General features: G+C 41.9%; 1 protein-coding gene across 1 annotated transcript in view; it reads left to right on the top strand.

Moving 5' to 3' along the window:
- Positions 1–13,001: 13,001 nt before the first annotated feature.
- Positions 13,002–17,363, top strand: part of LOC147334176 (coxsackievirus and adenovirus receptor-like) — a 20,714-nt gene continuing 16,352 nt past the window's right edge. The window contains exons 1-2 of the mRNA XM_086286825.1: positions 13,002–13,276; positions 14,986–15,324. Of these exons, the coding sequence (XP_086142951.1) occupies positions 15,099–15,324 (226 nt within the window). The 5' untranslated portion in view covers positions 13,002–13,276; positions 14,986–15,098. The remainder of the gene's footprint in view (positions 13,277–14,985; positions 15,325–17,363) is intronic.

Below are 17,363 nucleotides of genomic sequence, written 5' to 3'. Positions count from 1 at the left end.
CTCGTCCACAGAAGGACTGGTAGCTCCCCTTACGATAAGGCAAGGCAAGGCAAGGCAAGTTTATTTGTATAGCACAATTCAACAACAAGGTGATTCAAAGTGCTTTACAGAGACATTAGAAACAAGAACAAATAAAAAGCATGATTTAAAATTGAATAAAACAAGCAAATAAACTAACTAACTAATTAACAAACAAACAAACAACAGTATATAAAATCAAAACAGATAAAATCAGAACAGTAGATAAAATCAGTAGTTAAATGTAAGTTTTGAAATTTAAGCTTAAAGTGTGGATTTGGTGCTTTATTCAAATGCAGCTGAGAACAGGTGAGTCTTCAACCTGGATTTAAATAAACTGAGTGTTTCAGCTGATCTGAGGCTTTCTGGGAGTTTGTTCCAGATATAAGGAGCATAAAAGCTGAATGCAGCTTCTCCGTGTCTGGTTCTGACTCTGGGAACTGATAAAAGACCGGATCCAGATGACCTGAGGGATCTGGATGGTTCATACTGGGTCAGGAGGTCATTGATGTATTTTGGTCCTAAACCATTCAGAGCTTTATAGGCCAGCATCAGAGCTTTAAAGTCTATCCTCTGACGGACAGGCAGCCAGTGTAAAGACCTCAGAGCTGGACTGATGTGGTCCACTTTTTTGGTCTTAGTGAGGACTCGAGCAGCAGAGTTCTGAATGAGCTGTAGTTGTCTGACTGATTTTTTAGGTAGACCTGTAAAGATGCTGTTACAGTAATCAAGCCTACTAAAGATGAATGCATGGACTAGTTTTTCCAGGTCCTGTTGAGACATCAGATCTTTTATTTTTGATATATTCTTGAGGTGATAGTAAGCTGACTTTGTTATTGTCTTAATGTGTTTTTCTAAGTTTAGGTCTGCATCCATCACTACACCCAAATTTCTCGCCTGGTTTGTGGTTTTTAGATGTATAGATTGAAGTTCTCTGGTGACCTGTAATCGTTTTTCTTTGGCGCCAAAGACTATTACCTCAGTTTTGTTTTTGTTTAGCTGGAGAAAATTGTGGCACAACCAGTCATTGATTTCCTCAATGCATTTACCAAGAGCCTGTACAGGGCCTCGGTCTCCTGGTGACATTGTGATATATATTTGTGTGTCATCTGCATAGCTGTGATAGTTTATTTTGTTGTTGTTTATAATCTGTGCCAGTGGGAGCATGTAGATGTTAAACAGAAGGGGTCCCAAGATGGAACCTTGGGGAACTCCACATGTGATACTTGTCTGCTCAGATGTGAAGTTACCTATTGATACAAAGTATTTCCTGTTTTCTACGTATGTTTTGAACCAGTTTAGTACAGTTCCTGAAAGACCTGTCCAGTTCTCCAGTCGTTTGAGTAATATGTTGTGGTCAACTGTATCAAATGCTGCACTGAGATCCAGTAAAACTAGGACTGACATTTTTCCACTGTCTGTATTCAGACATATGTCATTAAACACTTTGGTCAGAGCGGTTTCAGTGCTGTGGTTCTGTCTAAAACCTGACTGGAAGGCATCATAGCAATTATTCTGTTTTAAGAAGTAACTGAGCTGTTGGGAAACTGCTTTTTCAATGATCTTAGTTAAAAACGGGAGATTTGAGATCGGCCTGTAGTTGTTCATTTGTGTCTTGTCAAGATTGTCCGTTTTCAGTATAGGTTTGATTACAGCAGTTTTTAGTGATTCTGGAAACACACCTGATAATAAAGAAAAGTTGACGATCTGTAACAGGTCTGACTCTAAAGTCTTTGAGACCTTTTTGAAAAAACTTGTTGGCAGGACATCTAAACAGCAGGAGGAGGAGTTCAGTTGACCTAAGATGTCCTCCAGGTCTTTGCTGTTAATAGGTTGAAACTGTTTCATGGTGTTTAAACAGTTTTTTGGTGGACACAGTACATATCCTGGATCTGCTGTTGATGTACCAATTGCTTGTCTAATTTTTTGGATTTTTTCAGTGAAGAATTTGGCAAAGTCATTGCAGGCCATGGTCGAATGAAGTTCAGCTGCCACTGACACAGGAGGGTTTGTTAGCCTGTCAACTGTAGAAAATAAGACCCGAACATTATGGCTGTTTTTAGTGATGATGTCAGAGAAGTAGGACCTCCTTGCATTCCTCAGTTGTAAATTATAATTGTGAAGTTTCTCTTTATAAATGTCATTTGTTTTTCTCCATCTGCGCTCAGCTTTCCTACACTCTCTTTTTTCATTTTTCACCAGTGTGGAGTTTCTCCATGGAGACTTTTTCCTTCCAGAGATAACCTTCACCTTAATGGGAGCAATAGTGTCCATTACATTTAACATGTTAGCATTGAAGCTATTGACGAGCTCATTGACTGACCCTCTGGGCAGGTCAGGTGTTAATGGGAAGACCTGGTTAAAAATTGCACTACTGTGTTCAGTTATACACCGTTTTGTGATCACTGTTGTTGATATATTTGTGTGGGCTGAGATTTTACTTTCAAAGAAAACACAGTAATGATCAGACAGGCCCACATCAGACACAGTAACCTTTGAAATGCTCAGGCCTTTGGAGATCAGTAGGTCAAGAGTGTGTCCTCTATTATGTGTGGCCTCTGTTACATGCTGAGTCAGCCCAAAGTTGCCCAGAGTGTTACTCAGGTCTTTAGTCCCTTTGTCCTGAGGGTTGTCCACATGAATGTTAAAATCCCCAGCAATAATTACACAGTCAAAATCAACACAGATCACAGACAGCAGTTCACTGAGGTCATTAAAAAAGTCTGTGCAGTATTTGGGAGGCCTGTAAACATTAAGAAACACAACTTTGGATGGGGCCTTCAGCTGTAAAGCCACATATTCAAAAGACTGAAAACTTCCAGGAGATAGCTGCTTACATTGAAATGATTCATTAAATAAGACAGCAACCCCTCCTCCTCTCCTGCTCGCCCTGACCTCACTGATAAAACTGTAGTTAGGAGGGGTCGTCTCGATGAGAACAGCTCCACTGTTACTTTGGTCCAACCAAGTTTCAGTTAAAAACATAAAATCAAGGCTGTGCTCAGTGATTAAATCATTAATTAAAAATGTTTTCCCAGCTAGAGATCTAATGTTTAATAAAGCCAACTTAAGTGTTTTAGAGGTATTACTTGTCCCCTCGTGTTTGGGAGCAGTCTGTGGCACACAAGGTATGTTTACTATGTTTAAAGATCTTTTAGAGTGCAGCTCTCTGTGTTTTGACCAGGCCACATGTCTCCTGTCACCTAAAAGTACAGAAATTTTAAAACCTTCTAGTAAACAGGGTCCCAGCTTCTCCTGGGAAAAGTCATCACTGCCATAATCCTCACAGCCCGGACCCTTCACATATCACATATCAGACTGCGGAGACAGGGCATGAAGAGGAACTAAGGGGGGCGAGGCTGGGCAATGTGACTTCGATTGCTCTGTTGAGGGTGGGGCTCAATGGCGAACCTTTGGCCGCTCTGGTGGGGGGTTTATGGGGGACAAAAAGGGATTGGGACGGGGGGTAGATCTGAGCCCAGCATTGACCCGCTCCATCATCTCCTCAGTGAATTTCAGGTGTGGGGAGGAGGGAGAAAGGGAGGGGGAGGAGGGTGATGGCCTGTCAGGGGTTTGGGGGACTGGGGAAGGTCGTGGTCCCTTGTCCTGGTCGTTGGTGTTGTTGAGAGAGTTGGAGGCAAATAGGGACCCCTCTTCTTGCCTTAGATGTCTCTCCTTTCTGAGGCTCTTCCTCAGATGCCATGGATGTCTCTCCTTTCTGAGGCTCTTCCCGGGTGGGGGCAAATGGAGCTCCTCCTCAAGGTTTCTGCTGGGCTTTGTCTGTTCTTGGAGTACTGTTTGTTCCTCTTTATGAGATAACTCCTCGTTTATCTCAGCCTTGGCACCAAGCACGGATGGATGACGTATGGAATAAAACAAGTTGGAGGTGAACAGTTTCACCCCTGACTTGTTAAAATTAAATCCATTTGCTTTGAACAGATGCCTGCGTTCCCAAAAAATATTAAAGTTGTCGATAAAATGCACTGAGTGGTCAGCACATGCTGATATAAGCCATTTATTCAGTGTAAACAACCTGCTGAATCTCTCGTCTCCTCCTCTGACCGGCGGTACAGGTCCACTGATGAATACAGCTGCATTCAGAGAGTTTACAGTATTTAATAATCCAGTAAAGTCCCGTTTCAGAACCTCCGACTGTTGTTTGGACACATCGTTTGACCCTGTATGCAGAACAATGTTTGTCACAGTTGGATATTCATCTGCAATTTGAAGAATTCTCTCCTTCAGGTTGTTGACCATATCGTTAGGAAAGCAGAGGACTTTAGTGTTCTTACCGCACATCCTTTGTACATCCTTTACGGCAGAGTCACCCACAATCAGAGTTTCAGGCCTAGCCTTTAGCTTTCCCTGTGGCCTTTCACTTTTCAACAGATTTTCAGACCTTATTTCGCTGCTTTTAGATGGATGGTTGTCCGATATAGATCCAGGGTCCTTTGATAGTGGAGCAAATCTGTTCTGCAGTTTCACATTCAGTTGTTTTGGAGGTTTGTTGTTAACCTTCCTATTCACGGTTGTCCAGTCCTGTTTCCTCCCGTATACAGGGGTAGAAGAGCTTCTCTGTCTCGTAGGAAGTGAAGGCCAGTCGGTTTCAGAGATTTCAGCTCGCTGTGCCCTGCCTGTGATACGTCCTCCCCCTTCCAGGAGACATGATTTATGTCTTGGTTTTGCACCAAGACAGTCTAAGGGGGGATTATCACTTGAGGATTTATAATAATGCACAGAGTCTACTTTCTTGGTCATGTTATCTGTGCTCCTTAGCTGTGTACTAGCTTGCTCATCGCCATTGTTTTGAATCAAAGGCAAGGTTGTTTCATTTCCACACAGTTCATTTACCTCCACGTTTACTTCTAAGCGATGAATTTTTGTCTCCAGTACTGCAATCTTCTGCAGGAGGCTGTGGTAGTCATCTGTGGAGAGGGAAGGCATCTTGTTGCTAGTTAGCCTAGCGGTTAGCACCTTTCCAGGCTATTGAGGCTGCTCGGTGCCCAGACGCTGTAATCAGGCTTCAGCTGTGTCTAGGCCACAGACACACGGAGCGCTGAGGATAAGGTAACCATAAAATGTTGCTGTTTCTGTTAAGAACGCTCTAGTCCTAATGATCTACAAGTGTCCAGAAGTTATCGCAGGTAAGCTCACACGGAAAAAAGGGAAAAAATCAGCATAAAAATCAATAAAAATCAATATAAGAAGCAAAGCATTCAAGAGCAAAGAGATGAAGCGTCCACACTCACAAAGGGGAGGAGCAAAAAAAAAAGGGATAAGGGTTCAGATCGCGCAAAAAGGTGTGAATGTGAATGTGTGTGTTTAGTTAGTTAGTTTGTTTGCTTGTTTTAATCAATTTTAAATAATGCTTTTTATCTGTTTTTGTTTCTAATGTCTCTGTAAAGCACTTTGAATCACCTTGTTGTTGAATTGTGCTATACAAATAAATTTGCCTTGCCTTGCCTTGCCTATGGCACTTATCATTCGTGATATTTATTACTGTGTGCATACCTTATTAGGAGAGATGAGATTAAAAAAAATTCTTCCTTGCTGGTTTCGTCAAAGAAGAAATGCTCAAGTAACTATGTAGCACGTATGTAATCCAATTCCATAACACAGTGTGATGTGATGGGGAATCAGCTGTGTTTTGCTGCCCATTTTATTTCTAATCTGGCGCACATTGACTCGCTCCGTCTCCAGTTTCCGCCGCCATGCTTTCTCATTTGTCTTCTCCAGCGCTGATAATTGGTGTCTGTCTTGTGTCAGTAATGTAAAAGACGGATTTAATGCGACATGATCATTCAAACAGCAGTCGCTTTCTAAAACATCAGATATGCATCGGATTCAGTACCACATACGAAAGTGACTTAGGTGGGATTTGAAAATATTGGATTAGTGCTGTTCAAACTGTCATACCATGATCGGATATGGGTCGCATAGGGTCAAAAGTCATATTTGATGCGCTTCTGCCTGCAGTGTGAACGTAGCCTTAGGTATTGAGAGCTCAGACCTTGAAATGACTGTCTTTATATTTAAACCTCCAGAAAAAATATTTAAAACACAAACACTGAAACTGAAAATAAACTACAATAATACAAACAGAATCAGTGTGTTTGGTGTTTTTAATTGAGTCCTTCTGACTGGAATAATTAGCTTTAGTTCCTTTTATTTCATTTCCTCTCTGTCTCCTTTACTATCCTTTAACCAAATTCCCAACAGATGAAAACAACCCTTTTGTGGAGGTTTATTTTATTTAGACTGCACATTCAAAACAGCTGGGATAGGCTCCATCACCCCCCGCGACCCTGAAAAGGAGAAGCGGAAGTGAATGGATGGGTGGATGGATTCAAAACAGTCCTTTCATGAAAGTGCAAACTGCTGAACTGTTCTGAAATGTAAATGTGAAACAGGATGCAGTTCTCTGCCAACTTAAAAAAGCCCATATTTTATGAACTACAGAACATAGAAAACATTTCAAATGTTTACGATGAGAAAAGCTTAAACTTAACAGTCATAAAATGTCTCGAAAAGTTGGGAAGTGGAAAACAAAAGGCTAGAAAAGTAAGTGGTACTAAAAAGAAAGGGCTGGAGGAAATTTCACAATAATCAGGTTCACTGGCAACATATCAGTGATGTAACTGGGAATGAAAACACATTTACACTTCTTTAGTTCCTCCCATTTCTAGTGATTTGATTTGTTACCGTTTCAGTGTTATCATTCTGTTGCTTTTATTATGTTTCTGCAGCATTTTAACCTTAATTCTGTCTCACCTCATTCAAAGCTTAAATTGAACTGAAGCTGCTCCTTATACAGAAGTTTGGAGTAAGTCAGAGCAGAGAATTATATGTAACATGTGGTGAAAGGGATGCTAACCAGTCCCAACATGTTAGTGTCCGGTGAAACGGTGCGAAGCGGTGACACAGTGAGCTTGCAGGGACAGGCTCAGGGCGGGGCTGGAACTCAGCCAGATTGATTGACTGTGTGTTTCCCACAGTGACAAGAGCCAAGCAGGAAAAGAGTGCGGCAGCCATCAAGGAGTGTCTGTGTCCTGGGCTGAGAGGCTAAAAATCGCAGTGTGTGTGCATGTGTTGCCACAAACAAAAGAGCTGTCGCTTGACCTTGATGCTAGTGTGCGTAGTGAATGATTTGCCACAAATACAACATTTAGCCTAGCCTGAAATAAAAATGACTGCAGTGCAGTCTTTTGTGTGTTTAATCAACTCAGTCCCTCGGGTGAAATCCCAGGATCCTCTGACTGTTATTTATCATTCTAACATCTCTCTTGTTCATGTTTGTGCTCGTAAGTACTCATGTGCAGTCATGGGCAAAAGAAAGCACAACCTTTTACAATTATTAGGTTTCATGTATCAAGCAACAAATCAAGAAGTGTCAAAATGAGGTAAATACAAAAAAATATTTAAAGTTGAGTTTTAACAAGGGTTATCATTTTTTGGCTAAGAAGTAACACCCTGCTCAAAAAAAGCCTTAATCATAATGTGTTATTTACAGCAGCAGAGACCACGGCCCACTCCTGTGATAACTCTTTGAAATCTGCTTTAAGCCCGCTGGACGTAGTGAAGCAGTAGCAGTAGAAACAGGTTCATGCTTTCACTGCCGAGTGTCTGAGAGCTTCAATAAAAAAAAAAGAGCATTAATAATGTTTGCAGTCAGCAGCTGCTGCACTCTGTCAGGTCTTTGTTTTCACTTCTTTTATTTGGGATCAAATGAAAATCTCTCTTTGAAACATTTGTCAACCTTGTGGGCTTAGGGTAGAGCCATTCAAGGGTGTGGGGGGTATGAATTTTAAAAGAAGAACGCTTAGACACTGCTAGCATAATGGACAACTTTTCAACGGGGCTACCACACAAACGCAAAGCAGAAGATGCAGCATCGCTTAATACAGTGGTTCTTAACCTTGTTGGAGGTACCGAACCCCTCATATGTGCATTCACTGAACCCCTCTTTAGTGAAAAATAAAATATGATTTTTTTTTCAAATTCAAGACATAGATATGTTTTTTACTGGTGCATAAAATGAGGCATGCATGTCACGGCGGAGGCTCTGCCGAACCCCTGAGAGTGACTCACCGAACCCCTAGGGTTCGATCGAACCCAGGTTAAGAACCACTGGCTTAATATGTTTCCAAACCAACTTTCTTCCAAGCCAAATACTAGAAAATATGATGAAGAATTTCTTCCCTTTGTCTTCACCTGCACAACTGCCAAGGTAGGTCTCTTCGACAGAATTACTTTCCCCTGCGTTGGGGCTCTCCAAATCACGGACAAACAGTATCCCACATTCTTGATTTTCAGTTCACAAAGACTTCTTATAATGACTAACTACTCATAGCATTTTGGAGATGTTAGCTCTTTATACAGTAAAGTTAAAGTGGGTATACAATGTATACTGACCTTACACTGTTTTTTCTTTGTGGATATTTTTTCCTTCCTGATGAGCAGAAGGGTGCTTGATGGCTTCAGAGATGCCTGCAGAACAACAGTGACGTCTTTCAGCCTTTAGAACAATCACCAGACTGAAAATGTTTTCGGTAAGGGTTATGCATGCCTTTTCACATGTAAACTGGACACCTGTAATGCACTGCATACTACAGTCATTAGCCAAATGCCAGATTACTGACTAGGACAAAAAAGAGAGATAACAGCAGCCTTGCACTGTCTCACTGTGCATTACAGAATCCAGGATAAAGTGACACTGTTTGTGTTTAAAGCATTAAATGGTATTGATCTGCATACATGGTAGATATGTTGATCTAGGTTTGAACCTCCAGTTAGATGGATGAGTTTGGTTATGTTTGTGTTGTTCTGTGGACATCATTTAAGAACAGAACCTGTGAAACACTCTGACCTGCTGTATATGTCACCTCCTTTCTTATTGCCCATGTAATTATTTTTTACCCTACAGTCCAGCCTCTAAAACCATAAAAGAAAATATAATATTTATATGTAACCAAAATATATTTAAACTCATAAAGGTTTTCATAGAATAAAGTCCTACAAGTTAATGATTTAATAGATTTTTAAGAGAAAAGATGTGTAATGTGTGGTCGACAGTGTGAAATGCTGCACTCAGGTCTAGAAGAATTAAAACTGTACTTTTTCCAGAGTCAGCTGATAAAAGCAACATCATTGAACACCTTCAGTAGAGCAGACTGCGCTGTGGAAGGCTCTGAAACCAGACTGATATTTATCCAGTTACCGGCTAGATATAGTTGGGCTCACCTCTACGCATGGCTTGGGCTCTGGAACCAGTCTCCTGGAGAGGGGCTGGACTCTGTCTCAGTCTGGAGTTGCCCCTGGTGAGAGGCGGCAGGCTGGGGTGGGTATTCTAATATCCCCTCGGCTTGCTGCCGGTACGTTGGGGTTTTCCCCGGTGGACGAGAGGGTTTGTTCCCTGCGCCTTAGGGTCGGGGAACGGGTCCTGACTGTCATCTGCACTTATGCGCAGAGTTGCAGTTCAGAGTACCCAGCCTTCTTAGAGTCCCTGGGTGGGGTGCTGGAAGGTGCTCCACCTGGAGACTCTGTTGTCCTGCTGGGAGACTTCAATGCTCACGTGGGTAATGACAGCGAGACCTGGAGGGGCGTGATTGAACGGCCTCCCTGATCTGAACCCGAGCGGTGTTTTGCTATTGGACTTCTGTGCAAATCACAGTTTGGCCATAACGAACACCTTGTTCGAACATAAGAGTGTCCATAAGTGCACGTGGCACCAGGACACTCTAGGCCGCTCTAGGCCGCAGGTCGATGATTGATTTTGTAATCGTATCACCAGACCTGCGACCATATGTTCTGGACACTCGGGTAAAGAGAGGGGCTGAGCTGTCAACTGATCACCACCCGGTGGTGAGTTGGATCAGGTGGCGGGGGAGGATGCTGGACAGACCCGGTGCACCAAAACGCGTAGTGAGGGTGTGCTGGGAACGTCTAGCAGAGGCCCCAGTCCGCGAGATCTTCAACGCACACCTCCGGCAGAGCTTCAACAGCATTCCGAGGGAGACTGGGGACATTGAGTCTGAATGGACCATGTTCAGCGTCTCCATTGCCAAAGCTGCTGCATTGAGCTGCGGCCACAACGTGGTTGGTGCCTGCCATGGTGGTAATCCCTGAATCAAATGGTGGACACCAGAGGTGAAGGGAGCCACCAGGCTGAAGAAGGAGTCCTATCGGGCTTGGTTAGCCTGTGGGACTCCGGAGGCAGCCGACAGGTATCGACAGGCCAAGCGGAATGCGGCTCGGGCAGTGGCTGAAGCAAAAACTCGGGTGTGGGAGGAGTTCGGAGCGGCCATGAAAAGATTTTGGCAAACCGTCAGGCGTCTCAGGAGGGGAAAGCGGTGCTCTACCTTCACTGTGTATAGTGCTGGCGGAGCGCTGCTGACATCGACTGAGAAAATTGTCAGGCGGTGGAAGGAATACTTCGAGGACCTCCTTAATCCCACTGATACGTCTTCCGAGGAGGAAGCAGAGTCTGGGGATGAGGGGAATGACCCGCCAATTTCCGGGGGCGAAGTCACTGAGGCAGTTAAACAACTCCTGGTTGACACGCCTCTACAATGTTGCGTGGAGATCAGGGGCAGTACCCGTGGACTGGCAGACCGGGGTGGTGGTCCCCATCTTTAAGTAGGGAGACTGGAGGGTGTGTTCCAACTACAGGGGGATCATACTCCTCAGCCTCCCTGGGAAAGTCTATGCCAGGGTGCTGGAAAGGAGAGTTCATCCGCTAGTCGAACCTCGGATACAGGAGGAACAATGCGGTTTTCGTCCTGGTCGCGGAACACTGGACCAGCTCTTTATCCTCTCAAGGATACTTGAGGGTGCATGGGAGTTTGCCCAACCAGTCTACATGTGTTTTGTGGACTTGGAGAAGGCATTCGACCGTGTTCCTCGGGGTGTCCTGTGGGAGGTGTTGCGGGAGTATGGGGTGTCTGGCCCATTGCTACGGGCCATTTGATCCCTGTACAACCGTTGCAAGAGCTTGGTTCGCATTGCCGGCAATAAGTCGGACTCGTTCCCGGTGGGTGATGGGCTCTGCCAGGGCTGCCCTTTGTCACCGTTTCTGTTCATAATTTTTATGGACAGGATTTTTAGGCGCAGTCAAGTGGCGGAGGGCTTTCACTTTGGTGGCCTCAGAATCTCATCTCTGCTTTTTGCGGATGATGTGGTTCTGTTGGCTTCATTGGGTGAAGGCCTCCAGCTCGCACTGGAACGGTTCGCAGCCGAGTATGAAGCAGCGGGAATGAGGATCAGCACCTCCAAATCTGAGGCCATGGTTCTCAGCCGGAAAAGGGTGGAGTGCCCACTCCGGGTCGGGGTTGAGTTCCTGCTCCAAGTGGAGGAGTTCAAGTATCTCGGGGTCTTGTTTGCGAGTGATGGGAGAAGGGAGCCGGAGATCGACAGACGGATTGGTGCTGCAGCTGCAGTGATGCGGACGCTGCACCGGTCCGTCGTGGTGAAGAGGGAGCTGAGTATAAAAGCGAAGCTCTCAATTTACCGGTCGATCTACGTCCCTACCCTCACCTATGGCCACGAGCTGTGTGCAGTGACCGAACGAACGAGATCGCGGATACAAGCGGCAGAAATAAGCTTCCTCCGAAGGGTGGCTGGCCTCTCCCTTAGAGATAGGGGTTGAAGTTCGGCCATCCAGGAGAGGCTCAGAGTAGAGCAGCTGCTGCTCCACATCGAAAGGAGCCAGCTGAGGTGGTTCGGGCATCTGACACGGATGCCTCCTGGGCGCCTCCTGGGTGAGGTGTTCCGGGCATGTCCCACCGGGAGGAGGCCCCGGGGCAGACCCAGGACACGCTGGAGAGATTATATCTCTCGGCTGGCCTGGGAACGCCTTGGTGTTCCCCTGGATAAGCTGGAGGAGGAGGCTGGGGAGAGGGAGGTCTGGGCCTCTTTGCTTAGGCTGCTGCCCCCATGACCCGGCCCCAGATAAAGCGGATGAAGATGGGTGGATGGATGGATATTATGTGTGTCTAAGAATGAGGATAATTGGTGGAGGACAACTTTCTCTAGAACCTTAAGAAATGGCAGCTTAGAGATTGGTCTAAAACAGGGATAATGAGAGTGAATAATGCATGTTCATTCTTTAATGAGAGTGGTTTAAATTTTGAGAAAAAGAATGAACATGCAGGTTGTTCAGAAGGGTCTTGGGGTGGGAGCAGGATATGTGCTCTGATGTTATCAGTTTTTTCAGTAAAGAACTTTTGAAAATCCTCAGAAGTCACACACAAACATAAGACATAACCCTTCAAAATAAAACAGGAAACAATTCACAAAGATGCAGACTAAGAAATGCGGACTTACACAGAGGGAACACACGAGCAGAGAAGACTAAGCACAGAACTAAACCTAAACTAAACATGAGGGCAAAAGAACAAAACCTAAGAACTAAACCCTAAACCAGAATAAGCTGGAACATAGAACAATAATGATAATAATCAACATAGGATAGCTAAAGAATCAGAACATAAATTATAATACAGAAGAATACCAAAAACATAAGAAACTGAAAGTGCTGGGTCAGAATGACCCAGAACCGTGACATTAACGGTGGCTTGAGGAGATGCAGCAAAGGCAGTTGAGAATTGGGGGCAGTTTCAGGTGTTAAAGAGCGTATAAGAGGGCCTGGGTTTGTTTAGAAGATGAGTGACGAATGGGAATATTACACAAAAAAAACCAAAAATCAAGGCAAACTGCAGAACCAGTGTGTGAAAAGATAAATGCTTCCTAAAAAACTGTAGGGAGTAAGGAACAGCCAAGTGCTGTTAATCTATTGCAGTTGGTTAACTAATCATCAGGAAGTCTTTCTTTGAAAGAAAAAGTTTGCAGTTAGAAGCTGTTGCACTTTGTCAGGTTTGGTTTTCACTTCTTTTGTTATTAAATTAAAATCATTCAGGAATCAAGCAGGTGTGGCTACTAACCTGTTACACCGGTCCATGTTGTGAAATAAAACGGCTACGGGGAACTACAGGTGCATTTCCTGATATGTGGCTGTAAGGTAACGTGGTAACGTCCACTTTACCTTTAGATTTTTAATTTATGTTTTATCTTTTGACTTTTAACTCATGAACTTTTTACCTTTTTTTGCTTGAGTGGAATACAATTTAATGCGGTTCCATTTGACCCACTGAAAAAGAAGACACGTGGATACTGACCTTAAATGTTTTACATTTGTGGATAATTTTTCATCGTGACGATCAGAAGACTCTTTGAGGGTTTCACAGATGCCATCAGAACGACAGTAAGTGTTAAAATGACGTTTTTGAGCCTTCAGAACTATCTCCAGACTAAAAGCTTCAAAAGCATATTTTTTTAGGAAACTATTTATTGTATTTTAATTAAGTTATAAGCACTTTGGTTTTCGATTTGCAACAAAAATCAAATGTACTTATTTACTTACATCTAGGTAATCTAACAGGTTGACAAAAGTCTGTTAATCTTAATCCAGCTGATCCAGGATGAAAGCTTCACTTTACTGGTTTACAAAATTAGTGTTGTTCTGTGGAGATAACAACTGAACCTGGTAAACACTCTGACCTGATTTTTTATAAAATAATATAGAATAAGAATTTAACAATAGATGCACTCAGACACGTCACTCTGCACGTCACTTTAATGTGACTCATCAATGTCCCTGCGGTAGTGATCAGTTTTAGCTTTATTTTAGTTTAAAGTTTAAATTTAGTCTCATGTAGTCAGGTTTAAACTTGGATTTTCTGTTATTTACTGAAAATATCAGGATCCTCAGACATTAAGAGCACTCTAAGTGCCTCTAAACTACTCAAACTAGAACAAGCACGCAAATGGCGTCCGTAAGCACGCTGCTCTTCTCAACTTTGGTATTTCTCGTCGTGCCGATTTCTGCAGGTGAGATTTAGGTATTTAAACAAAAACAGTGTTTCTCTCTGAGATAAAGAGGACAGGCATTGACCTTGTTTACATGTTAACAGTATGATGACTTATTGATTTGGTATATCCATAGTTATGAAGTTACGGACCTTTTCTGTCAGTGATTATGACCTCAGTAAATCCAAATCAGTACTCCTATGTAGGTTAATCTTTCCATATACGTTTCAGTGCCTGATATCAATTGTAAATATACACAGTAATGCTACAGAACACCAAATGTATTTTAGCTTACCAGTGTGTAACATATCTGTTAGCTTTAGCAGCATGAACTAGCCACGTAGAAAACATAGTAATTCATATTATACTTCTACATAAGCAGATTCACTAAATGACATGAAAGACTCAAGTCACACAATTTGGCTACCTAGAAGTCCACCTTCAGGCCGCTTTGCAAGGTGCCTGTTGTTATTAAGTTAGTTTAATACTCTGGACCATGTCCATGTGCAATAATGCAACTATAACTATATTTATAAAAATAAATCTCCACTCACCCTGTGGGCAGTCTTTAAGTTTGGGTCCTCTACCAGAGGCCTTGGAGTTTGAGGGTCCTACACAGTATCTCTGCTGTTCCTACGACTGTGGTCTTCTGAACAGAGACTTTATTAAAGGAATAACAAAGTTAAAACAAACTTTCATCACTTTAATGTCCTGTTGTTATTCATGTGAATTATATCATATTTTGTAATATACCAGCTGATAATGACATCATCACAGCACATCACACTTTATGAAGTATTAAATATTTGCTCATGATTAAAAATGTTTTTGTGATTAAGATTTCTTCCATCAGCTGTTAGTTCACTTAATACTAAAATTGATTACAGTAAAATTATATCCAGCTAGCGTTACGATTTTTAATATACTATAAATTCTATTTTAAATAACAAAAAAAAAAAAAAGAAAAAAACAATCCACCTATGTGTATATGTGTAGAGCTCATTGGACTTTCTTTGTTTCCCTTCATTCTGATTGACTGTTGTAAAAGTGAACAATTCTACTTTAATCTTCATCCTCTCTGCTCTGTGTTGTTTCCTCTTTCAGACCAGAAAATCATCACAGCTGAGTCTGGACAGAACATCACTCTGCCATGTCGAGCTCCAAACAACAACATCATAGTTGTAAATTGGAGCAGAGCTGACCTGAAGCCACAATATATGGTTTTGTACCGGGATGAGCAATTTGTTCCAGATGACCAGCATCCATCTTTTAAGAACCGGGTGGATCTGCAGGACAGACAGATGAAGGATGGAGACGTGTCTGTGATTCTGAGGGATGTGACGATTAATGATAATGGAACATACGAGTGCCGTGTAGTCATGAAAGAAACACGCTCATGGAAATCCATCAGCATCATCTACCTGAGTGTTGTTGATCCTCCAGGTGAGTGAGTAGAGTTGAGTGTGATCAGAGGTGAAGCTGCTTCCTGGTTGTTGATGTTTGTATCTAAAGATGTTGTTGATGTTGATGTTATGGAAAGCAGATGGATCCTTTACTATGAAGCATTCAACATACTCAGGGCATTGTTCCAATATTCATTTGCTTCATTACTGGCAGTCAGACCAAGCAGTAGTTATTAGCTTGATAACTTAACCCAGGGATTATCATTTTATCTATAGTTACATGAAGCAATGGAGTTGACAACATCTGACCAATCAAAAACATAAAATATAATAATAAACCATAACATTTGTATCCAAAAATCTATATTTCTTACTGATTGTACTAATGAAAGAAAACACAATATGAATTTTGCTATCTCCACTCTGAGGTCAGAGAAATCTTCCAAGTAAAGTAATACTATTCTTGGAGACGATTGGTCAGTAGGCAATAATTTCACTCTTGCTAATCCAGCACAGTGCTGCTCACAGTAAGAAGTGAACAACACTTTCATAACATTGAAAACCAAGAGTTACCTGGATATGGTCTTCATTCTGGTCATTCATGGTCCTACCTGACAGCTGACACCTCACTCCTGTTTCTCCCCTGCAGGTCAGCCAAGAGATGAAGAGAAGGTTAAATCTGTTGGACTCATCTTTGGTCTATCAGTTTTTGGTCTGATTCTTCTTGCAGTTGTTTTGCTTATGTACAGAAGATGTAAACAACAACAGAGCCAGGGCTCAGACTAGTTTGCTGATGTTCATTAGCAGCAGTTTGAAATGTAAGTGATTCTCATGGCCACATTAATCCCCCCTACAAGGGCTAAGCATTTACTCTGCTAATATAAATATAAAAGCTGTATCATTACACAAAGATACAATCATGTATTACACGTTACTTGTTACTTTTCCAAAAAGTAATACAGTTACTTATGGAATTACTTACTGGAAAAAGCAGTTCATTACACTAATCACTGTATTTCTGTCACATTGTTGTCACAAAATTATCAGCATCAACCTATATGTTACACTCACAAACAGCAACCCAATCTAAATGAATACAAACTTATGATCTTTCTATTAGTGTTTACATTTGATGATTTTCAACTCTTTAAACCTCAACCGAAGAGAACCAACCTCCACATCTAACTACATTTCAATAATTCTCTGCCAATCACGCGACAGATAGCAGACATCTTCCAGTGCCACTGGTTACATCACGTTTCTCTGATTATCATCAAACCTGTTCACACTGTGTTAGCATAAACACTGTAGACGACTGTGTGAGTGCAGATGATGTCTTTTGGATTACAGATAACTAATAATCTGTTTGTTAGTGTTCGATTGATTGATTGGACAATACTGAATCAGTGTTTTTACATTATTATAAAAGGGTAAAAGTTTCATATGCCTGAGGAGTCTGATCAACTTTAACGTTTTCATCCATAAACTAGACTTTTCAGATTGTATTTTAATAACAGATGTTGTTCATCGAATTTCATAGCAGATCTCAATTTTTTTGTTTATATTGGATTTTTTTTTAAATATGTTACATGTTTACTATTTCTTATTTTCGTTTTTAATCATTTGAAATGTCTGTAACGCTTTCTCACACGCAAATGAACCAAACCACAGAAAATTCATTGTTTTGGTAAAATACAATTACATTTGCTATCATAACTAAAATCTGTTATCAATGTACTGTAGTTGTTGGGTCAGCCACACGCTCTCACAGAATCATAAATAATAATAAATAATGCCACTCAGAGTGTTTAAACATTTACAGTTCATGAGAGACTGAAGGTCCTGAGGAGAGTTATTGTGCACAGCGCTGCCTACAGTGATTTTGTATGAGTATCTATGTAATCACTATATTAAGTATATTGTATTAGAACTTTTGCTGTATTTTCTAATATATTCTAAATAAATAACTAAGTAATTCACTGCCAGGCTACTCTAGCCTCTGTGTTATGTTAATGTGCTATTTTTGTTGTGTGCTGTGTTTGAGTTCACTTTAATAAGCCTTTCTGCCCAACCAGCACG

The sequence above is a fragment of the Aulonocara sp. 'chitande type north' Nkhata Bay genome, linkage group LG3 (genome assembly GCF_057382095.1).
Source record: "Aulonocara sp. 'chitande type north' Nkhata Bay isolate Kocher_YH1m ecotype deep benthic linkage group LG3, A_spYH_male_GT1.1, whole genome shotgun sequence".
NCBI lineage: Eukaryota > Metazoa > Chordata > Actinopteri > Cichliformes > Cichlidae > Aulonocara > Aulonocara sp. 'chitande type north' Nkhata Bay.
This window is presented reverse-complemented; position numbering and strand designations above follow the sequence as displayed.